Source organism: Haliotis rufescens, unplaced genomic scaffold, assembly GCF_023055435.1.
Source record: "Haliotis rufescens isolate VD_foot unplaced genomic scaffold, xgHalRufe1.0.p SCAF_2, whole genome shotgun sequence".
In the NCBI taxonomy this organism is placed as follows: Eukaryota; Metazoa; Mollusca; class Gastropoda; order Lepetellida; family Haliotidae; genus Haliotis; species Haliotis rufescens.
Genome location: NW_025963890.1, coordinates 54966442 through 54992365, shown reverse-complemented (window position 1 = coordinate 54992365; position 25924 = coordinate 54966442). Strand labels below are relative to the sequence as shown.

General features: G+C 41.5%; 1 protein-coding gene across 1 annotated transcript; it reads left to right on the top strand.

The window, feature by feature from the left end:
* Window positions 1–3284: 3284 nt before the first annotated feature.
* On the top strand, window positions 3285–25021 carry LOC125381976 (C-type mannose receptor 2-like). The gene is made up of 6 exons (XM_048399375.1): window positions 3285–3480; window positions 8153–8350; window positions 19655–19737; window positions 21228–21318; window positions 23983–24207; window positions 24891–25021. The coding sequence occupies exons 1-6, from the start codon at window positions 3285–3287 to the stop codon at window positions 25019–25021; spliced, it is 924 nt and encodes a 307-aa protein (XP_048255332.1).
* Window positions 25022–25924: the final 903 nt, after the last annotated feature.

The window sequence follows — 25924 nt, the reverse complement described above, 5'->3', positions numbered from 1 at the left end:
TAATGATGCACATTCAACTTGCAGTTGATGAATTCATGTAATTCTAGTTACAAAACACATCGTCTCAGTTTGACACAAGCCACTCATACAACGTCAAGACATTGACCGAGCATTGTTGTACAATCTGTGTTTCATATGTAGTTAGTTCCATTAGTTTCCCTTCCCCCAAAATTGGGATGCGCACATCTGCACCCTTCCCCAGGATCCGCATTTCTACCTCTCAATTGATGACATCATAATGACAATATGTTGCCAAGCAACCAGGATGCAATGTAGAGTCATGGTTAAGAAACGTGCACATAATGTTTTCCTCTCTTTAGACATATACGCCTTAACCTTGGCGATTTGACATTTAGTTCCAGATTATTGACTGTATGGGAATGTGCCGGCAACAGCTTGACTTAAAAGTGTCGTTTAGACATACCCAAAACGAATTACGCAGTGAACACAACAAAATACCAAGACATCTATGAGCATTAAAATATTGAACTTTGAACGACTGCAATATCACCAATGTGGTAATTTACGAGTTTGAAGTTTAAAATTGATGAAAGCGGATTTAGATTTTGTTTAATCATGTTCAACCAATCAGTATCAAGACACTACGTTCAATACTCTTTCAGCAACATCACCACAACAACTGTCACTCCTACCACCGTGAAGCCACCTCCACCAGGGCAACTGAGTATGTAGTCGTTGCGAATAATGTTACATTTACTTCTTGTGACAAGGTAGGGTTATGTTAATCACAATACCTTTGAGCGGAATTCGATGCCTCAAAGGGTGGTTTGGACGATGAATATGCATGAGGCTTTGCTAAAGCATCCTGTGTGTGGACACCCGTGATAGACACTTGTTTGTTACGACGGAAGGTGGGTGTGCGGATGTATCTTCAAGCGGCCATGCTAGACAAACAACGTTTCCATTCCAACACGTTTCGATTTTATCTATAAATGCTTCTCTTTTAATATCATCTTTTCTTCAAAAATAATTAATATGGGTAGCAGAGAAACAATTATATCAGATTACTCAATCCAATCAACCCCCTGACAAAAATGCAATCCATAGTGATCTAGGTCTGGTTCTGCTCTTGAAGTGAGTGAGTTAGGTTTAACACCGCTGTGGCCCGTACTCAAGTTATATCACGGCGTGTCAGCTTCATGTGGGAGGAAAGACCAAAGTGATGCAAGCCTTATTAGCTTAACATAATTTGTTTTGTGTCTTTAACAAAGACAAATTTTTATCATTTGAAAATTACTTTCCGATGGAATACTGTAAGGGACATTCTCGCGATCTCGACCTTTTGAAACGAGTTTAATATGCCCAAAACACGAGAATGCGAGATCGCGAGAACGCGAGATTTTGGCCAAATTTGGGCATATTTACCTCGTTTCCAAAGGTCGAGATCGCGAGAATGTCCCTTACAGTATTCCATACTTCCCTCAGTTTCTCCGGGGTAAATTAGTTGTCGTTCTCAAGAATTCATTTTACCCGTCAAGTAAATTACAGTTCTGCCAGGAAATTAGGATACATTGATTCTGCACCCTTCTTTGCCAACCTTGTTCATAAAACATGTATCATCTACATCTACATGTACGTCACATTACGTCAGTCCCATGTGGCATCTCGCCCTGCATTCGGGAGAATCCATTACAGACATGATTCCTAGTTTCGCTGGTTTACGTGACTATCACAATACATAACACAATCTGCAGCAATCAATATCATTTGCAAATCTGTTGCCCATACACACACGTGTTGTCTCCCAATTCGACGCAATGATGTTGAAAATATACTACTCTAAAGAAGTTAAAGAACATCAAATTCGTTCATATTGCTATCAGTAATCAACTTCATTTCAGTTGTATCTAAGCTGAGAGATCGATCGGTACAGTGAAACATGATGTCACTTCTCTACTCCTGCCATGGGTATTTTGGGGTAATGGAGTAGGCCTAGAGGAGTCGAATGCTGTCGTATTTCCTCGCTGATCTCAAGGAAATATTCCTTGAACAAATGTTATGGCAAGGTATATACCCCTCGCAGTAGGGTACGATCTTATATAGTTTTGTATTTTCTTGTTTGTGGTGGTTTTAACATAATATAGCGGTCAGGGTGTTGAAATTATAATAATCCCCTTAAAGAGAGGCTGTGTGTTTCAGGGCAATGTCGGTTTGGGGGAACGTTCTTCCTTGGAAACTGTTATGTCCTCTTCAATGACCCCCAAACAGCAGAGACTGCAAAGGTAGGCGTTGCTAACACATCTCGACAACACCGCTATAATAACACGTTTTCAGAGCTCGGTATGTACATTAGATTCAAACTGCATGGAATACGTCATAATGTGCTCATGACTAAGCTTTTCTATCAAGGTTTTACCATCCAAGTCTTTCTCGAAATTGAATGGTCGCCATTTCCAGGCATTTACTGAATGTGGCACGTCAATTGTCTTCATGATGTGCGATACCATCTCATGCTATCTTTATTTGGGGGTTTCACACCTGCTAACACACAAGCACTTGCCCTTTTAAAGCAAGTATTGCGTATGTGGTTTGTGTTATCGGTAGGGCAGGGCATTCAAGAAAATAGTTTTCCCAAACACCTGGTGTCATTATTGATTTTCAGTGATTTATTCACATATGTTTCATCACTATTTTGCCTTTCTGCCAAATGGAATCTGTTTCGGCGGATAATAGAGGCTGGTTATTCTCCGTCATTGACGTTTTATATTTCCACGCCTTTCACTGTGCACGACCTATTACAGTGAATCTTTATATACATGAATCTCTAAGTATCAGTGACATCAGTTTCAGCAGAAATTCAAGACTGTATATTCTCCGGCACTGACGTTGTGAACTTGTGTCTTATCTGTTGTTTAAGACACTATTATTGAAGGCTCCCGACGTAATCATGAATATGAAGTCACTGTCTGCGATATCTGTTTATAGACATGGTCAACATTATAATGAAACACGTATTTCAGGCCAAGTGCCACGAACGCCAAATGACCCTTTATGAAGATACAACGAAGGAGAAGTCTACGTTTATTGCACAATTTCTTAAAACAAGGAGTAAGTTGATCAGTGTTAACTACATATGACTGTTATTTAGTTCACTTTCCATATCTTTCATATATCATTTTAAAAGCCCAAGTAGATTTTATACTGTGCAATTGGGCAATGTCACTTTAGGCACTGCGATTTGAGTATTAGAGTGAAGGAATGCTTCTTTGCACTAAGTCAATACTTGGGATTGTTCCTTGGTGACAGGTAATGGTTTAGTTTGGATGGCCGGAAGTGACGATGAAGTAGAAGGAAGATGGGTGTGGTCGGAGTCCCGACTCCCTGTCAGTTACACAAGATGGGGACGACGGCAACCAGACAACGGTAAATCTACAGGCACTGCAGAGAACTGTCTAGCGTGGGAAACAGTGCACTCCACTTGGAGCGACATGGAGTGCGAGGAGGAAGCTGATTACCTATGTGAATATAGGTGTGTATTTAGGCTTGTCTGTTCTACTGTGCGAATAGGTGAATAAGTAAGGAATCAGTTATATTTAACTCCCAGACAAAAAGATAGTATACGCTTGAAAATTGGCTATAATATGGATTACAAAGGATTACAATCTTTATCAAAACGTCACAAGGCTGAACACAGTCTCCGAAACAAACAGCTCAAACTTAAGGTAAAAAATACAACTGTGATACCGTATCAAATACATTTTCATCGAATGACCATCTCTTGTTTGTTTAATATTTAACTATTATCAAACATGGGTGTGTACTTTCGTTTTCCTGGCAGTTTATACTGGCATGTAAAGCAAGGCACTGCCGTGATGTTTCGGCAGGCCTTGGTGTGCCTGTTCTCTATTGTATGGTGGCCATCGCTATGGTTACGGGGACATCGCTTTCTCGCCTTCAATTACGACCGCTAGAAAGCGATAGCAAGAGACGAGAAAGCGAGCAAGTGATAGAGCAAGAAAGCGAGAAAGCTAAAGAACGATACGAGAAAGCGAGAAAGCTGAAGAACGATACGAGAAAGCGAGAAAGCTAAAGAACGATACGAGAAAGCGAGAAAGCAGGATAGCTATAACTTCCATAATGCGCTCATTAAGAAGGTTTTTGCTGATATTCAGTGATCCATATATAATTTTCATCGCTATTTTGCCTTTTATACCTAGAATTGTTTTTGATAAAAATTGTTAGATCTAGTTACAGAATGCTTTCTCCTTTTGTTTGCATACACGCATATGTTTGCTTTTGTGTACTGTAGCAATTTAGCAAGATTGAAATAAGACGCTTTTACTTATACGTTACTTCGCACAAACCCCACAGAAAGTCCGCGGATAAATTGCTATTTTTGAGAAACGTAATTGTCCCTTTCAGGGGAATTACTAGTTTTATGCCTAACATGCGGTCGGTTGCTGTCTTTGATTGTGTCAATGATGATGTATGTCAAGCTAGTCCTGGAATATATCCTGAATGCAGTATCCACTGAAAGTTTCATATATTTTTTTAGCCAAAATGTAAATATCATAAGCGGGAATGACATAGATAGAATTAGCATCGTAATAGACGCTAATTGTTGTAAAATCTACTTGCGGTGTTTTCATGTCCGACGATTATCCGTAGTTAACGATCTTTAAAAGGTCCAAAGCTCCCGTAACAAGTGCTTATTTTAGACTTGTGGAGGCCAATTCAAAATGTCCTGCAAAATTATGCCCGGTTCAATTGCCTATTTTGACTTGGAACTTGTGTTCCGTGTATTTCCGGTGGGCAATTGACTTGCCTTTGTATGTGTTTGTGGCGGGAGCCATCGGTGGGGCAGGGTACGCTTACATGTTTATTGTTGCTTTTATTTACACACCACCACAAACTTCCAATACGAGTTCAAATGAGAATTATTCTATCAAGTGTTAAAATGCTATTAGGAAAAACTCGAATGATGGATGTATAGTAGCCATTTATATTCACATTTATGTTATTAATACTATCTTTAGCAACCCTTCTTGTCGTAAAAGGTGACTAACGGGATCGGGTGGTCAGGCTCGCTGACTTGGTTGATGCATGTCATTGATCTCAGTTGCGGGGATCGATGCTAATGATATCAATCACTGGATGGCCTGATCCAGACTCGATTACTTAATGAACACCGTCATATAGCTCGACTATTGCCGAGTGTTGCGTTTAACAACAAACAATCACAATCAATCATAACATCTATATCAATATTGTACACAAAGGCATAATAATTTTGCAGATTGAACGGGTCTACATTTGCAGGAACATCTCCCGACGGCGAAGTTAGTTTAATGGGTAAGCGAGTGAATGTTGTTATCGCTTCACGCACCAATTTGCTACGGCGGTCTGTAAATACTTGCATGTGAACAATGCAAACCAATGAAGGAAAACATGGGCACCGACCAGCAATGTCCGAGAGTCTGATATGCTGATTAAGTTGGTGGCCATCTATGTGATGACAGGAACCTTTCTGAATTTGGGTTCTCACGGGGTATATTACTTCGATGGTTTGTTCGTTTTTGCTTGTTGAGTATTCGTTGTTGCTTAGTGGCAAATTGCATGCGTTACATGTTGCCTTGTTTGTTTAAGCATTCCACACATTATTAATTTAATCAGCTCCTTCACTACATCATTAATAGATGACTGCGGACAAGGAGGAAAGGAATTCCTGGGACGGTGCTACATATCGGCCTACCCACAGGTCGGATGGACAGAGGCGAGGGTAGGAATGTCTGGTCGCTACTTTGTCACTGGTTCGTAAGCATGTCATATTAACTGACAAGGATCATACGAGAATCGCAAAATACTGCTTACTTTCATAATATACAAATTGAATTAAAATTTGTCACAAAAAATGATTTAATCCATGAATGTGTTTTGTTTAATATATAGGCAGAAGTGCAGTGAATGGGTCCGTAATGGACCATCTTCCCGTGGCAAGAGCATCCACTAGTCTTTTTTTTATCAAAGTAGACTTTGATATAGGCAAGTGGAGACGCTTGCCTTCGGAAGATGATAATAGACTGTCGTGCAACATAAAACATATAAGCATGTGTGATGGTGGCTATAAACATAACAAAAAAAGAAATGGTTACTATTATTCAATGTTGATGTATTTGGTGTTGATGTTGATGTTGATGTTGGTTGGTTGGTTGGTTTGTTGTTTAACGCCGCACTCAGCAATATTCCAGCTATATAACGGCGGTCTGTAAATAATCGAGTCTGGACCAGACAATCCAATGATTAATATCATGAACATCGATCCACGCAATTGGGATCGATGACATGTATTAACCGATAATCGAGTCTGGACCAGACAATCCAATGATTAATATCATGAACATCGATCCCCGCAATTGGGATCGATGACATGTATTAACCAAGTCAGCGAGACTGACCACCCGATCCCGTTAGTCGCCTTTTACGGCAAGTATGGGTTGCTGAAGACCTATTCAACCCCGGAATTGATGTTGATGTGTTCGATGTTGATGAGTGAATGAATGAATGAATGAGTGTTTAGATGACTGTTTTCAACTTCGTAACGTTTTCATAACGTTTGAAATTTATCATCCACCTCCAATTGTCTTGTTCATAAGTTCTTTTGGCCCGGCAGTTTAGTTTTTGCGATGAGTATAGGAAACGTCCGTGTACATGTATAGGCCGTAAGAGGATATAGTCTAATGACAGTCATTAAATGTGTTTAAAGATATTCTAAACACATTTTGTGTGTCTGCTATCACCAAACTAAAAACATGTATTGCAGTCTTAATTTTTCCATGTGTCAGTAATCAGCCCACGACAGGGGTTGTGTGCATGTTTGCAATCTCAGGCCTCAAAGGAGTAAATAATGCTTTGGCCCTTTGGCAGTCGTAACAAGTTTGATTCAAGTGATTTTAACGATCCAGGAATTAGTGATAAACAAAATTCAACAAAGTTATTGTTTCAATTTCGCACATGACACATATTGCAAATCAATCACTTGTTACATCTCATAGTTTTGACCACAAGGTACTCAACTGAAAAGTAGATATCTGTCTGCAAAACGTCTATTCAAAACGTTTTACAGCGAAGAACGGCAATCTAATTCTGGACATGTCACAAACTATACATGAAATACACGTCGCTCACAATGGAGCGGATGAAACACAATCTGACTGTGCTGCAGGACAAGGACATATTCATCCAATTGCTTTGTTTCCTTTACATAACAGAGAATCTGCAAAGAACGTAACATGAAGCTGGTGGAAATTGTGTCTGCTAGGGATCAACAGTTTTTGGAATACTACATCAAGTATATCCGTCGTAAGTGTCCAGTGTGGACATCACTGTGAAGTATGTACCTGCTGCAAGGTTTGGTTTGGTTTGTTGTTTAACGCCGCAATATTCAAGCTATATGACGGCGGCCTGTAGATAATCGAGTCTGGACCAGACAATCCAGTGATTGACATCATGAGCATTGATCCACGCAATTGGGACTGATGACATGCATCAACCAAGTTAGCGAGCCTGACCACCCGATCCCGTTTAGCAATAGACGACCATTATTACCCAGTTTATATATATATATATATATATATATATATATATATATATATATATATATAATGTTACTCAGGATTGGTGCGTCCAACACATTTCAACGATTGTATTACACATCAAACTGGTTCCTTACGAAGATAGTTCCTTGCCTAGATGATAACTAGCCCTAGGATAATGTCAACTAGTTGTGAATGTCCAGCGCCATTTGTCACTTGGTATCATTGCCCGTCACTCCTAATCCTAGGATAGAATATCCGTGGATCGATTCCACACGTGAATACAATAATTATGTATTTATTCTTGCTGCCCCGATATGAGTGGAATAACGTTGACAGCAGCGTAAAGCACAACTTACACATAAAAGGGCAATATATTCGGATCGGAAGCCAAGGCGAGTGCGGCCTAGTGGTATATAATGAAATTTGAGAATACATTGGCTGAAAAATGGTGATTGTCTTGTCAAATCAATTTGTATCAAGATGGAAACGTGAATAATGGACTAATATGCTTTAGCTATGGTATAATACGTAAAATTATGACAAGAAAACCTATATATGAATATGTAGCTTATGTGTAGCAACAATTTATACTTCAGCATCAGGCTATGAATGCATTTGGATTGGGCTTTCGGATGCTAAGCTAGAAGGTCACTGGGTTTGGAAAGGCAGCAACGAGGTACCTCGATATACGAACTGGGCGCCAGGGCAACCCGGCCATCCGGACGCCTTCCTGATCTTTGGCGAGGACTGTGCTGCAATGGACAGAGAGGACAACAAGTGGCACGACAAGGGATGTACGTCCGTCATGTGTGATTTCATGTGTGAATATACGTAAGTTCAAACAAAAAGTAATTAATATGACGTACTTGCATACTTATATTAATCATAAATATTTTTGGGAACATTATTAGTAGCTACATAAGGCCGAAAGAAGTTTCAGCCGCTGCATTTGCGTCCCTGACTTCGGCGGTTACCGTAAATCTGTGGCATTTGAAGACAGTTTCATTACATACAAAGGGCGGTGGGGTAGCCTAGTGGTTAAAGCGTTCGCTCGTCATGCTGAAGATCCGGGTTCGATTCCCCACATGGGCACAATGTATGAAGCCCATTTCTGGTGTCCACCGCCGTGATACTGCTGGAATATTGCTAAAAGCGGCGTAAAACTATACTCACTCACTCCTTACATATAAACGATCACGTGCAAGCGTGCCCAAATCCGTTAGGATGTATTTTAGAGGCACAAGAACATTAGGATCGTGTCATGCATGGTCACGTGAAAAGGATCGACTGCTTTAGAATCGTGTCTAACTGTGGAAGTCAACAGGTAGCAACAGCAATTTCCGACTCATTGGTGAATATTTAAAAAAAACCGGAAAAATCGCAACACAAACTGTATTTCTTCAGATTGTTTTATATGTCACAGCCGATGATGGCAGTTTTAGCATTAGCAATACATATCACAGAAGCGTAAAGGTTGGAACCTGAACACATGCAATCTTACCATATTGCTACCATCTACAACACACCACTGAACAACATGAACGATTTCAGTCATCATAGAGTGGCCGGCCATGTTAGTGTCGCGTCAAGAAAACTTTCTACCGCGTTTGACGTCCACGTCCATGGTCCCGTCAAAACAAACTTACCGTAGATTCCAGTGAGTGAGTTTATTGAAAAATAAGTGGCCCTCCCCCCTCAACCTCCCCCCTTGTTCTTTGTTCTGTTTCTTAAACGAGGGTTCCATGTGCCTCTCCTCCAATAACGGCATGACGACAGCGCTCATAAAATCCCCTCGCTTCCACTGTTAACAACGTACCTCGGGGACCAAAACGCTCCTCTCTACCTCCGAAATACTTTCTTCTGACGGAAGACGGGAGAGACCTAATGTGTTGGACTTCATATTATCGCGATAGACCTATTATTGTGTAGGGGGGGTGGGGGTGTTGTCGAATTGAACAGTCTTTCCGTCATAAAACGGTAAATTACGTCTATTCAGGAGAATCTCATAGGTCTTTTCATCTTACAGCTCATCGCGTACCGCAACAACTACCGTGAAACACCTTCCTTCGGGGATATTGAGTAAGTAATGGTAGGCAAATAACATATACTACTCATAAGAAGTTAAGCAACATCCGATTCTTTCAAATTACAAAACTATAGTTCAAAGGTTGTGGCATGTGATATGAAAGAATCGTGTGTTCTTATACGCTGTTACTTCATTGAGTATTATAGGTCAATATTCTCATGCTTGATAATAACAGTGTGCACACGGTGTACTTTTTTTCTCTGATGTGTGTCCGACATTTCTGACATCACGAGACAGTAATTTAGAAATTATTCCTTGCGTTGATTGCTGGTTCGGATATCATATCTAGACCTGATTCAATCAGTGTTGCAGCTGAGATTTTCCATTATCCAACATATCCGACCTTTAATGTTTTCAGCCACCACACGTAATAATGTTATTTCGCCGGACACTTGTTGTCATTTATACTTACGAAGAATAAACTATGATCGAACTGTTTGAATTACTGCACAAGCAGGTGTTAATTTTACGATTGCTTGTGGCAAGAGGCGACTTACGGGATCGGGTGGTCAGGATCGCTGGCTTGGTTGATCCACGTCGTCGTATCCCAATTGTGTGGATCGATGCTCATGGCATCAATCACTGGATGGTCTGGTCCAGACTCGATTATTTACAGATCATACAGCTGGAATATTGCCGAATGCGGCGATAAACAACAAACAAACAAACAAATTAATGCACCAAAGTCTTTTAAAGCGGTTAACAAACGTTATCTCGTGTCATAATGAAAACTGAGAAGTCCATTCAACAAAAGGCAGCACATCCTCAAACCAATACCCACACGTCACTGATGGTAGCACCATGTGAGCAGTGCATTTCGCATCACAAGCAAACGCCCCTTTAAGCCACAATATCATTGACTTTAGAAAATGACAATTGTAATAAATACATGTTTAAATACGTAACACAACACTGTTTCAGGACAATGTAAGCTTGGGGGTACCTTTTACAAAGGCCACTGTCATGTATACTTCAGCAAAATGGACACATACGACAGTGCCGAGGTAAGAATACTATGTTTTGCAAAATGTCTTGTTGGAAATAACGTCTTGTCTTATTTACAAGAATACTCACTATTTCTACGATGCATAAAAAGATGGAGAGTAAGAATAAAAACACTGCTTCTTTTGAAAAAAAGTGTTGTGACTTGCTCTTGTCTCTTTTCGTAAGTGTTCAAGTAATATACTGCTCGCTTACCCTAAAACCCGTAACGGTTTATACTTCAATGACCGCGTGTCAGATTAAATGACAATCATCAGTGGTAGACTACCATGACAATTATCTACATTACCATTCCATGCATGGTAAATAAATACCTGTAAATATACCTGAAGAATTAGCCATAACATATAGGCAAAGTGAGTGTGTGAGTGAGTGAGTTGGGTTTAACGCCGCTTTTAACAGTATTCCAGTTATATCGCAGCGTGCCAGCTTTATGTGGGAGGAAAGCCCGAAGTGATGCAGGTCTGAGACGTTTACCACTTCGGTGAAACCCACGAGCACGGTATGGTGCAGACAAACCTAGAAACATAATCGGGGAGAACCGGGATTCGAACACACAATCATAGGTTTCTGGCGTGCCCAAGGGACACAACTCGTGGCGCCTTAGACGTCTGGGCCACCCGTGCCCCCTATAGGCAAAGTGCTGTAGTAAATATGCATAGTATTTTACTATGACAATTATAACAAGTACCATTATCTGACATTGTAACTGTTTGAAAATAAATTTAAAAAAACAATTACTGGTACCACATGAGCATGGTTTCAGAAAGCATGCCACACAAAAGACATGCGAGTCTATGAAGATACATCAAAGGACAAAACTGAGTTCCTTGCACAATTTTTGAAAGCAAAAAGTGAGTATCTTTAAGAATTGTCTTGAACATAGTGGTAGCTCCGACGTTCATACCGTAAATTTAGGTCGAAGGTTTAACACTGGGTTCAAACCCATCGTATCTATATGGCGACGTTTATGCAGTATATATATATATATATATATATATATATATATATATATATGTGTGTGTGTGTGTGTGTGTGTGTGTGTGTGTGTGTGTGTGTGTGTGTGTTCACTTGTCCGGACTACTGCCGGTTGTATTGTGGTAGATGCTCTGCTGCAGTGTAACATACAGTTGAAACAATTTTTACAGTTGAGCATACCGACTCTGAGCTGACCTATATCTTTGTTGTATCCCCTTAATGCCGGTCCAGAGAAATTGAAAGTAGACGTGAGCGCTGGTAGATTTCTAACCATCAGCAGTATCGCGGAATAGCATAGTTCCTCGTGATATTATTAGCCAATATATTCTCATAATTACCCGACAATAGCCTTCTCAAACTTGGTTTTCAAAAAGTTTTAAAGATGGTATCGTTAGACGAGCAGACATATTAAGGACTGCCTCCCAAGAAATTTATAACGGGAAGTAATGCATTGAGTTGAAGTGCACTGCTGTCCAATACAACGCGGATGCTCGTCATTACTGATCGTCATTATTATTTAGCCAGTATTTAGGGTGGTTATGTGCAAACGTCGAATTCATAATGCAGTCACATCATGGGTCAATGTTGTAATGTTGACTTCAGTTGTCATTCTAGGTGATCCTTTGTGGAGTGAGTGAGTGTAACGCCGCTTTTAACATTTCCATTATATCACGGCGTGAAATTGATGTTGGAGGAACGCTCTAAGCAACCATTTACCATTTTTGGTGAAACCCACCACTATAGGTATGGTTCTGACAAACCTAGAAACATATTTAAAGTTATTCCAAGGTTCGAACCTATACCCACGTCCACGCACAAGGAGCACAGCCAATTGCGGCATCTTTGATGACTGGACCACCCATTCCATGTTGAAATGTGATAGAAAACAGGCATCGTTTATCAATATCACCTTGACAATTTCTGTTAAAGTTCGATAAAATGACTTCACAGAAATTTTACAAATGCTAACCGATAGAAAAGACCAGACCAGAAGAAATGCTTATCCCATACCACGACCACACATCCGTCTCAATTCTTCATTTTCCAGCCAAGAACAGTGTTTGGCTGGCCGGAAGTGACCAGGACAGAGAGGGAGAGTGGCTTTGGCTCGAGTCTAAGCAACCTTTCACCTACACACACTGGGCTGACGGCGAGCCTGATAATGATGGAGGGTGGCTTCGGGCAGAAAACTGTTTAGTGTTTAATGGGGAATGGGACGACGTCGGATGTGGCTCTACGGCCGAGTATGTTTGTGAAAACACGTAAGAATATTTTGCATTTTGTACCGTGGTGTAAATGAAAAAACTATTTTTGATTTATCAACAAATAATTTTGTAATTTATAGTTTACACGATATACAGCTTTTCCAGTGGATGAGAGGTCAGTCACGTGACCACGAAATTTTCGTTCATAAGAGTATGAACGACAGAATTCGACGTTCATACGTTTTCCACGAGCCCGTGTTCTTGAAATGACGTAAACACTGACGGACTACGTCCTCATTCCTGGGGGAACCCCTGGGAGTTCCCAAGCACGAATAAACACTGAACCGTTGTTTCTAACCATTCATGCCCTTTAGTCTTGAACGTAGCTTGTAAACATACATTGGGATAAGTCGGAGAGTTGATTGCATGTCCGTGCAAGGATATCCTCGCAGCAACCCATCCTAGAAAACAAAACGAAGAAAAGCTCACCCAAACAACCGTAGTATCGACTCGATCCGTGTCGAGGCTACAGTGACAGTCTACAGCAATAAATGAATGTACCTTAGTATCTATTTGACATATCTTTACAACCACCTTTTAGTGATCAGTGATGACTAACACTTGTAATAGCCACAGGTTCATTACAATCTTCGGAAATCACTCCCGTCACGTTTATCGAGTTGGCCATTTTTACCTCTTGTACTTGGTGTAAATGTATTACGACGCGCTGTCATTGTGACTGACGTACTGAGGTGGACTTTTCTCATCTATTGAGGATATTGTTTCAGTACATTTGTTGTACAAATGAACTCACACAAAGTGAAAGTCAATTCTTAAATATCCACGTGAGAATTCCGGTTGGTACACAGCAACCTACGCATGTCGAAAGAAGCGATGAAATGGATCGATGGTCATGATAAGTGCGCGTCACCGTAACCTGACGGCGTTGTTCAGACTGGATTATTTACCGGCCGCCCTTAAAAAAGCTGGAATATTGCTGTTCGGAGGATAAACACACATTGGAAATAGACCCCGACAGCTGCATAATGTTCGTCAGAGCTTGTCGTAAAAAGAAAAGTACTGGAGGAGACAAATTCTTTATTAAAAGACAAAATATCATCGTATCTCTTTGCTTATAAGGGCGGTCGGGTAGCCCAGTGGTTAAAGCGTTCGCTCGTCACGCCGAAGACCCGGGTTCGATTCCCGACATGGGTACAATGTGTGAATCCCATTTCTGGTGTCCCCCGCCGTGATATTGCTGGAATATTGCTAAAAGCGGCGAAAAACCAAACTCACTCACTCACTCACTCACTTTGCTTATGTACAGAGCAGTTGGCGTTTACCAAGTGAATGCGAATATTCATTTAGGGTTCAAGAGGACCTGATATTTGTTGATACCATAATACCAACAATACCATTGCAGATGCTTTGACATAACAATTAGTAATTTAATCTGGTATTATTAATTATAACTGACCCAAGATCCTGTCGTATAACTTTTCATTGCTTTTTTATTCTTCGTGTATTAGGTTTTTACAGAGACAAATAATTCTTCACATTTCACATACTCTGTTTTAATCACTGATCTTAACGGGCAGAATCTGTTGTCGCATTCTTAGTATTTAAGGATAGATTAAGTCAAAATTGCAGTAAAAAAAAATCTATGAACATTAATGAATTATTTCAATGAACGTTTGTTTCCAGGACGCCTCGCCCAATCAAACAATTGCCCTTCTGTTGGTAACTAACTTGGAAGAAGGTTAAAACTGCCATTTTGAAACTATTTGCAAAATCTATTCCATTGATAGAAAGTTCATTTAATAATGTGACTAGCAGTGTGACTAAATGCAATCATTACATTCAAAACATTTTAAGGCATAATGATCAGACATCTAGGTTTATCTATAAACACTAACTCCATCTTTATATATCCTGGCTTGACCTATCATCTCTCATAGTTTAGCATCTTTCCAGGCAGGTGACAACAAAAACAAATCATCAATTTGTTGTGACTTTCTTGCAGTATAGGAGCGATCGGGTAGCCTAGTGGTCACGCCGAAGACCCGGGTTCGATTCCCTACATGGGCACAATGTGTGGGGCCCATGTCTGGTGTCCCCCGCCGTGATATTGCTGGAATATTGCTAAAAGCGGCGTTTAACCATACTCACTCACTCACTCGCACTCTTGCAGTATACTTACACGTACCGTCAAAACGCTTCTGCGCCTTAACTATGTTCCATTTACAGATGGACTGGTGCCACTTTTGATGCCAATAGGGACGACATGAATCTACTTGGTGAGGTTTTGTGTATAACATTTCATTTTTTTAATGTCTACTCAAATGGACGTAAATCAGTATTCACCACATAGGCCGTGGACTAGGTATGACCCACGAGCACCCCCCCCCCCCCCACATCCAAACCCCACATAATTTTTTTAAAGCCCATAAACATACTAAAGATGATTTTGAATGTTAACAAGAAAAAAGTTGGGACGAACTTGTTGTTACAGCCTTTCAAAGTATGGTACCCTATATCGCGTTTTCGCCCGGTTTTGCCGTATATCACTTGGGGGTATGATTACGTTTTGGGTTGTCATCTCACTAGTGATCCACTGATCTTCAAGTGTGATATACCACTGGAATCCATACATAAATACCTCTCCAATGAGGTATCACTAATTGGTATTGAGTGAATATGGACCAACCCATGGCAAATCGAACGTCATATATCCTGACAAAACTATTTTTTTCTCGCAGAAACCTTTAATCCGGTATATGTTCTAGGTACGTGTGCCTGATTCCACTATAATCGTCTAACACGTGTTCCAGTACATCTCTTGAAGTACTTACTTAACATGTGATGTTACCAGGTGAAAATCTTTTGCACAATTTGGAACAAATTTACTCTTATAATGTCAGAGTAGGATACCTAATATTGCATTCTCGGCTTAGCTACATCGGAACAACGCTTGGATGTATGCTCAGGATTTGGCTTGTCATCTTGTGTGTTATTCACCGACCTTGATGTGTTATATGCCATAGGAAACCATATATAAACACTATAATTTGATGTAGGCTGATTATTGATCTACTTTTGGACAATCATATAGAATACCTCTTGACAACTCTGATATCTCTCACTTTGTATGCATATAAGAGGTTCACAGTATAATGCTCGAGTCGATTTCAGAACTTTGAATGAAATGGACCTATGTGTAACATATTCAAGATGGCAACCATAAAGCTGTGCAAAAAAAATGATCATAATGTAAATGTTATTTATTTCAGCAAATATACAAATCAATTTCTTGGACGCAGGCTTGATATTTTGACAAGTTTTGCCATTTCAAGTTGAGTTTCAGATGTTTTAGTACAGCTAGTAGTTAAGGTGAATTTGCAGGGGGCACCACCGAAGGTAAAAGACGAATTCACTTACTAACATTTAATTCATACATCACTTAGCTACCTAAGTTTCCAATTTACAGAAAATATCCAAATGCGAATCGTCCAAATCGTATATGAATGGCTTGAAATGAACAGGGACCATGCATTCACAGAAATAAATTATATTCCAATTACATACTTAAGATTCTCTTACAGAATACCCAAGTTAATATATATGGAAATGTCCCACCTTGTAACAATGTCATCACCATGATTATGTGTCTTTTGAGGTTGAACTGTTGTGACTGAGACCAACATCTTATACAACCGGGAACAACTCGAAGACAGCTTTGACATCTCAACCAAAACGGAAACGTATCCCCAGTGATCCAGAGCCAGTGTGCATCATACATGTACCTGGCTTGAAGTATGGCCCACTACAACGTCTGAGCAAAGCCAAAGATCCTGATGAGAAGATGGAAAAGCTGAAGGAGTGATCAAGTGTAGAAGGATGGCAGAACCTCCAGAAATGCCAAATCAAATGGAAGTGTCATGTACAAGCCTGCCGGCAGTTCTGGAAGAACCCCATGGCTATCACAGAGAATATTGTCAGCGTTTTACAATGAACCTTGACCGTTTGTAACAACCTGAAATTGAATCTTTGGAACTAGCTTGCCGCCCAATTCGGCGCCCATCCTATGAGCCCTTTATCTTCCAACCTGACTGCATCTTTTGTACTTAGTATTCATGAAAGAAATTCAAGTCAAAAGGAAGCTGGACAACAGAAGGGCTCACAAACTTCAGTCGGGATGGATGGCAGCATGTCACCGAAGTAGCTCAGCGTCAGAACGATGAGCCTCTCCTGCTGCGGATCAGAGGGAAGGAACTATTTGCCTGTGAAGCAAATTATCACAAGTCGTGCCGAACTGGTTACTTACAGATTCCTGAGAAATTTCGGAGCTCTCAGCCGTAGGAACACCTTAGACAGCATCAAATAGAAGAGGCACACAAGAAAGCAATGATATCAGTGTCGGAAGTTATCATCAGCAAGAAACTGAAAGAGAAGACTACTGGAGTAACAAGTTAAAGAAGAAAAGTGCAAGCGTGTCAGTCGAACCTAATTGGTAGGCGTTTCGTACAGCTGAGTCAACATTAAACTGTTGTATACGATGAATGATTGGAAATGTCCCTTGTGACAATTTTCTTCTTTAACTTGGTACTCCTGTAGTCTGGGTTTGGGTATGCAGTGTCCTGAAGACTATCTGTATACACCTTTAGTAGATCTTTTTCTCTTTCAGTATCTTGCTGTTGATAACTTCCGACGATTGAGAGCTCCGCCATTTCTCAGGAATATGTATGTAACCAGTTCGGCACGACTTGTGATATTTTGCTTCACAGGTAAATAGATCCTTCCCTCTGATCTGCAGCAGGAGAGGCTCATCGTTTTGACGTTGAGCTACTTCAATGACATGCTGCAATCCATCCCGACTGAAGTTTGTAAGCCCTTCTGTTGTCCAGCTTCCTTTTGACTTGAATTTCTTTCATGAATACGAAGTACAAAAGATGCAGTCAGGTTGGAAGATGATGGGCTCATAGGATGGGCGCCGAATTGGGCGGCAAGCTAGTTCCAAAGATTCAATTTCAGGTTGTTACAAACGGTCAAAGTTCATTGTAAAACGCTGACAATATTCTCTGTGATAGCCATGGGGTTCTTCCAGAACTGCCGGCAGGCTTGTACATGACACTTCCATTTGATTTGGCATTTCTGGAGGTTCTGCCATCCTTCTACACTTGATCACTCCTTCAGCTTTTCCATCTTCTCATCAGGATCTTTGGCTTTGCTCAGACGTTGTAGTGGGCCATACTTCAAGCCAGGTACATGTATGATGCACACTGGCTCTGGATCACTGGGGATACGTTTCCGTTTTGGTTGAGATGTCAAAGCTGTCTTCGAGTTGTTCCCGGTTGTATAAGATGTTGGTCTCAGTCACAACAGTTCAACCTCAAAAGACACATAATCATGGTGATGACATTGTTACAAGGTGGGACATTTCCATATATATTAACTTGGGTATTCTGTAAGAGAATCTTAAGTATGTAATTGGAATATAATTTATTTCTGTGAATGCATGGTCCCTGTTCATTTCAAGCCATTCATATACGATTTGGACGATTCGCATTTGGATATTTTCTGTAAATTGGAAACTTAGGTAGCTAAGTGATGTATGAATTAAATGTTAGTAAGTGAATTCGTCTTTTACCTTCGGTGGTGCCCCCTGCAAATTCACCTTAACTACTAGCTGTACTAAAACATCTGAAACTCAACTTGAAATGGCAAAATTTGTCAAAATATCAAGCCTGCGTCCAAGAAATTGATTTGTATATTTGCTGAAATAAATAACATTTACATTATGATCATTTTTTTTGCACAGCTTTATGGTTGCCATCTTGAATATGTTACACATAGGTCCATTTCATTCAAAGTTCTGAAATCAACTCGAGCATTATACTGTGAACCTCTTATATGCATACAAAGTGAGAGATATCAGAGTTGTCAAGAGGTATTCTATATGATTGTCCAAAAGTAGATCAATAATCAGCCTACATCAAATTATAGTGTTTATATATGGTTTCCTATGGCATATAACACATCAAGGTCGGTGAATAACACACAAGATGACAAGCCAAATCCTGAGCATACATCCAAGCGTTGTTCCGATGTAGCTAAGCCGAGAATGCAATATTAGGTATTCTACTCTGACATTATAAGAGTAAATTTGTTCCAAATTGTGCAAAAGATTTTCACCTGGTAACATCACATGTTAAGTAAGTACTTCAAGAGATGTACTGGAACACGTGTTAGACGATTATAGTGGAATCAGGCACACGTACCTAGAACATATACCGGATTAAAGGTTTCTGCGAGAAAAAAATAGTTTTGTCGGGATATATGACGTTCGATTTGCCATGGGTTGGTCCATATTCACTCAATACCAATTAGTGATACCTCATTGGAGAGGTATTTATGTATGGATTCCAGTGGTATATCACACTTGAAGATCAGTGGATCACTAGTGAGATGACAACCCAAAACGTAATCATACCCCCAAGTGATATACGGCAAAACCGGGCGAAAACGCGATATAGGGTACCATACTTTGAAAGGCTGTAACAACAAGTTCGTCCCAACTTTTTTCTTGTTAACATTCAAAATCATGTTTAGTATGTTTATGGGCTTTAAAAAAATTAAGTGGGGTTTGGATGTGGGGGGGGTGCTCGTGGGTCATACCTAGCCCACGGCCTAACAGTTAAGCAATACTGTCTCCGACGTCCGAGAAAAACACCATTCGCTTAACCGCAAACGGCGATGATAAAATGATGCTTGAATACCCTCATATGATGTGAACTGTCCTTTACATAGTCACTGTGTATGCATTGCAGATGATTGCTTGAATGGAGGGAAATTCTATAGGGGGTCGTGTTACATGTATGTTAATGCAGGCGTACCATGGAACGAGGCCAAGGTGAGTATCGTGTTCAGTGTTCATACAAAGTTGTAGTTCAATGCAGAATACAATTTCGTCGCTAGATCGATAGGGACAGTGGGAATCTCGTTCATCCATCCATTCAATCGCGTCACAAATTAGATGAGGAGGCATTGACTGCCTTTTGAGAGTCATCATAGTTTCGCATAAACGTCCTGTTCATACAGACATTAATGCGGAGATGTGCGATCCCGTGAAGAGGCCGGTACCAGCTATTTCTGAATGTAATATGTGAACACTTAGTTAATACAACACTGAAGTTATACACTGTTGTAATGGGGGGCACGGGTGGCAAAGTCGTCTAAGGCGCCGCGATTCGCTGTGCAGAGTTGCGTCCCTTGGGCACGCCAGACACCTATGATTGTGAGTTCGATTCCCGGTTCTCCCCGATTATGTTTCTAGGTTTGTCAGCACCATACCCGTGCTCGTGGGTTTCACCGAAGTGGTAAACGTCTGAAACCTGCATCACTTCGGGCTTTCCTCCCATATTAAGCTGACACGCCGCGATATAACTGGAATACTGTTAACAGCGGCGTTAAACCCAACTCACTCATTCACTGTTGTAATGGGCTCATCAGTGAGACGAAGTACGGACAGCGAAACAAGATCAATAAATCATTAAACAAGTGGAGGTGAAAATGAGAAGATTCACCTCACCAAGTGTGTGATGTGATCGAAGGTGTAATTACTGAGGTCATCCCAGGGGAAGGATATAAGGAGCAATTCAGCTTGAACGAAATCATGGGACCATGGCGTATACTTACATACTGGTGTTTATGCAGAGTGTGAGTAGTGGGCGCTGCCGGTAGGACGGAACATGTTTACCCTTTCGTGAACACCTGGTGTTATCACTGAACGTCAGTGGTCCATTTATATAAGTTTCATCGCAATGTTCCCTTTGCGGCCAATGGATGCTGTTTCGGCGTATTATCGAGATTGTTGAATCTCTCGTTTCCGTCTTATATTTCCGTAATGACATTGAGGGAGTAAGTTTGGTTTAACGCCGCTTTTAACAGTATTCCAGTTATATCACGGCGTGGCAGCTTAATCTGGGAGGAAAGCCCGCAGTGATGCAGGTCTCAGACGTTTACCACTTCGGTGAAACCCACGAGCACGGGTATGGTGCTGACAAACCTAGAAACATAATCGGGGCGAACCGGGATTCGAACCCACAATTCTGGATTCTGGCCTGTCCAAGGGACGCAACTCTGCAAAGCGAATCGTGGCGCCTGGGCCTCCCATGCCCGCCGTAATGACATTGACGACAATTACTTGTGAATGTAGCTGCTTTGTCAGACAACGAGATGAGATAAATATTATCAGTACACATGGTTTCATTTTACGACACGACACCCATTTGATCAGTCGGGTACGATGCTGACACATTGTGTATTGTTGCTATTCACTCGATAAAGAGTAATAATTCTGTAATAATTACTCATAATTCTGATTTTGTTTTGTGTCTCCAGAAAATCTGTGACGATAGAAATATGTTTCTACTGGAGGACACATCAGAGGATGAACATCGTTTTGTGTCATATTATCTCTCATTCATTCACCGTAAGTTTTACAAAGGTTTATGTTTGTTCGTGGATGCTGGATATTTATTAATAGAATAGTTCCACGCCACACATATGGCGGTACGAGATCACGCACACGAACAAACCATTGAGGTAATTTCGTCGCTTGTCAGTCGCCAAGAATGTTTTGGACTGATTATAACCCGGGTCCACAGTTACGTACCAACATGTTACACGGTATCAGTGTACAAAGGCGGCAGATACCTATGGGCAAACAGAATGCTTGGGACTGAATGTAACCCGGGTCCACAGTTTCGTACCAACATGTTACACGGTATCAGTGTACAAAGGCGGCAGATACCTATGGGCAAACAGAATGCTTGGGACTGAATATAACCCGGGTCCACAGTTTCGTACCAACATGTTACACGGTATCAGTGTACAAAGGCGGCAGATACCTATGGGCAAACAGAATGCTTGGGACTGAATATAACCCGGGTCCACAGTTTCGTACCAACATGTTACACGGTATCAGTGTACAAAGGCGGCAGATACCTATGGGCAAACAGAATGCTTGGGACTGAATGTAACCCGGGTCCACAGTTTCGTACCAACATGTTACACGGTATCAGTGTACAAAGGCGGCAGATACCTATGGGCAAACAGAATGCTTGGGACTGAATATAACCCGGGTCCACAGTTTCGTACCCACATGTTACACGGTATCAGTGTACAAAGGCGGCAGATACCTATGGGCAAACAGAATGCTTGGGACTGAATATAACCCGGGTCCACAGTTTCGTACCAACATGTTACACGGTATCAGTGTACAAAGGCGGCAGATACCTATGGGCAAACAGAATGCTTGGGACTGAATATAACCCGGGTCCACAGTTTCGTACCAACATGTTACACGGTATCAGTGTACAAAGGCGGCAGATACCTAAGGGCAAACAGAATGCTTGGGACTGATTATAACCCGGGTCCACAGTTTCGTACCAACATGTTACACGGTGTCAGTGTACAAAGGCGGCAGATACCTATGGGCAAACAGAATGCTTGGGACTGATTATAACCCGGGTCCACAGTTTCGTACCAACATGTTACACGGTATCAGTGTACAAAGGCGGCAGATACCTAAGGGCAAACAGAATGCTTGGGACTGATTATAACCCGGGTCCACAGTTTCGTACCAACATGTTACACGGTATCAGTGTACAAAGGCGGCAGATACCTAAGGGCAAACAGAATGCTTGGGACTGATTATAACCCGGGTCCACAGTTTCGTACCAACATGTTACACGGTATCAGTGTACAAAGGCGGCAGATACCTAAGGGCAAACAGAATGCTTGGGACTGAATATAACCCGGGTCCACAGTTACGTACCAGCATGTTACACGGTATCAGTGTACAAAGGCGGCAGATACCTATGGGCAAACAGAATGCTTGGGACTGATTATAACCCGGGTCAACAGTTACGTACCAGCATGTTACACGGTATCAGTGTACAAAGGCGGCAGATACCTATGGGCAAACAGAATGCTTGGGACTGAATATAACCCGGGTCCACAGTTACGTACCAGCATGTTACACGGTATCAGTGTACAAAGGCGGCAGATACCTAAGTGCAAACAGAATGCTTGGGACTGAATATAACCCGGGTCCACAGTTTCGTACCAACATGTTACACGGTATCAGTGTACAAAGGCGGCAGATACCTAAGGGCAAACAGAATGCTTGGGACTGAATATAACCCGGGTCCACAGTTACGTACCAGCATGTTACACGGTATCAGTGTACAAAGGCGGCAGATACCTATGGGCAAACAGAATGCTTGGGACTGAATGTAACCCGGGTCCACAGTTTCGTACCAACATGTTACACGGTATCAGTGTACAAAGGCGGCACATACCTAAGGGCAAACAGAATGCTTGGGACTGAATATAACCCGGGTCCACAGTTACGTACCAACATGTTACACGGTATCAGTGTACAAAGGCGGCAGATACCTATGGGCAAACAGAATGCTTGGGTGAGGTGAGGTGAGGTGAAATTGGGTTTAACGTCGAGTCCAAGATTATTGCACTTATATAGCGACGTGCATGTACGAGTATGTGTTTGTGTGGCCGCTTGATCTAGTCCGGACTAATGCCGATTTATAGTGCTAGCTCACTGAGATACCACGCCGCAGTTTAACATGAATACCCCACTCAGACACAGTATACTGACCTCGAGCCGACCAGTCCTTGTTTTAGCCCCTTAATGCCGAGCGCCAGACAGGGTAACAACAAGTACCATCTTTTAACGTCTTTTGGTATGACGCGGCCGGGGATCGAACCCCGGACCTTCCGCTCTCCGGGCGGACGCTCTACCACAGGACCACGGAGGCGGTCCAGAATGCTTGGGACTGAATATAACCCGGGTCCACAGTTTCGTATCACGGTGTTAGTGTCGAAAGGCCAGAGAGTGTTACGGAATAGCCACATAGTCATTTAACGTGATCATGTGCCTTGACTGAGCTGTTTACTGACGTGAATAACAGAGACATTCGGTAACAGTGTGTAATTGACTAAGCTGTAGTGCCATTTACCAAAGAATAAGATATTAATAAAATATCAGCACAAAATTTGAAGAATATTTAATTAGAGGGCGTGATTGAAATTTATAATCAATCATTATTAATGTGTCGTGATTCATTTTCAGCCGAAAAAGGCACCTGTCTTTGGATTGGCCTCTCAGAAATTCAGGTAGAAGGTCGCTGGGTGTGGGAAAGCAGTGGCAAGCCAGTTGATTACACTCACTGGAACAAGAGTCAGCCGTCAGGGAAGGCACACTTCTACAGTTCAGACCCCGACTGTGTCTACCTTCTCATGGTTTCAGATAACAGTTGGCATGATGGGGTTTGCTCAAAAGAGTGCGCCTTCATATGTGAGCAAAGGTGTGAGGATTTCCCCCACAATAAACCCAGCAACTAAGACACTGCTATAACATCCTGTCCCCATGACTTACCACACAATCACATCAATATTCATAAGTTTTAGTCACCATGGAAAAAGAGTTCAAATTTAACCCTAATATTTATTTATCACAATTGTACACAGTGTAATTGCTAATTAGTATGTCAGACTTGATACATGTAAGGGCAACATAAACAGACGGCCAAAAGAAACTTTACCACTTTAAAAATAAAAAAGCGAAAAAGTAAAAAAAAAACAGGAGTCGCTTGTGCAGCCAAAACTACAATTCAATAAGGGTATATAAATGACACTCACACTGATAAAAAAACAATACAGAAATGCCTCGACTGACACCCGAACAACGCGAGATGGTCTCGGATATGATACATATGGGAGCCACCCATGCCCTCATTACTAGAACGTTTGGTTGCTCCCATGTTGCTGTAACTAACCTGTATGATCATACAGAAGCCACCCATGCCCACATTGCTAGACTTTTTAGTTGTTATCGCATTGCTGTAACTAGCCTGATGACACGTTCCAGACAGCCCGGGAAGACTTCAGACATGCCAGGAATAGGCAGACCCAGGCTAACTACGCCCAATGAAGACCTGTACTTGAGTACTTTGCATCTCCGGAATTGATTCCTGACAGTGACGCCATCAGCGACGGTGAAAGTGGCCATGCGACTCAGGGCTCACGAAGTTAGAGCCTTACAGAAGACAGTTGTGGACAGCGCAACATCAATGTCAGAGTTTGAGATTGGCTCGAACTGTACGACGTGACTGGCAGAGGGTCGTCTTCAGGGATGAATGCCGTTCAGCGCCGAAGGGGGGAACAAACGCCGGAATGTTGCTTTCGAGAGGTCGTGCCGTATGGTGGAGGTGGTGTTATGGTTTAGGGAGGAATTTGTATGCAGGAGAGAACACGGTTCAAAATTTGACTGCTCAGCGTTACATAGATGGCATTCTTCATCCGAATGTTCTACCATTTCTAGAACAGCTGTCACATGGTGTCCTTTATCAGCTCACCAGACATATCCCCCATAGAACACCTCTGCGATGTCACCAGACATATCCCCTATAGATCACCCCTGCGATGTCATGGATCGTCGTGTATGACAGCGACCACATCCTCCAGCCAACTGACACGAACTGATCCCAGGCCCCCCAAGAAGAATGGCCACGTATCCTACGTGACGTCATTGGACGACTGACTTTGTCTGTGCCCTGGAGAGTATTTGCGTGTTTTGTAGGGTGTGGTCACACACGCTATTAATGTGACGTGTCATTGAACTTGAGAGATTATAAATGTGTGTGACTTTTTGTCGATTACGTTGAAAGCTTGAATTTGCTGCCCCACCTCAATTCGGGCAACTGTCAAGCCAAGATCGGATGCTGTATGACTGTCATTTTAAATGTTGATTTTGTTGAGATTGTTATCTTTTCGATATATTTTATTTTAATCCTTTGTGGTTTTTAAACAAGGGTGATTTAAAACTATGGTAATGGTTATTTTGGCCATTAGTTTATGTGAGTTGTTTCCACAGGATGGGGACGTTTGGTCACTCGTTAGTCCGGAAATCCCGGTACGATCCGGGGTGATACATACATCTGTATTTAATCTTGTCTTCAAATGATTCGTAATGACAGAAACTGGTTATTCCGGTCAAATTCAAAGGGAAAAAT

What these genes read in the sequence shown, in the direction of transcription:
- LOC125381976 (XM_048399375.1), top strand. Translation starts at nt 3,285, where the DNA reads ATGGCCGGAAGTGACGATGAAGTAGAAGGAAGATGGGTGTGGTCGGAG. An exon ending in GGAGGAAGCTGATTACCTAT is followed by an intron (nt 3,481 to 8,152) that starts GTGAATATAGGT and finishes TTTATACTTCAG; the next exon opens with CATCAGGCTATGAATGCATT. An exon ending in TTATCTCTCATTCATTCACC is followed by an intron (nt 21,319 to 23,982) that starts GTAAGTTTTACA and finishes ATTCATTTTCAG; the next exon opens with CCGAAAAAGGCACCTGTCTT.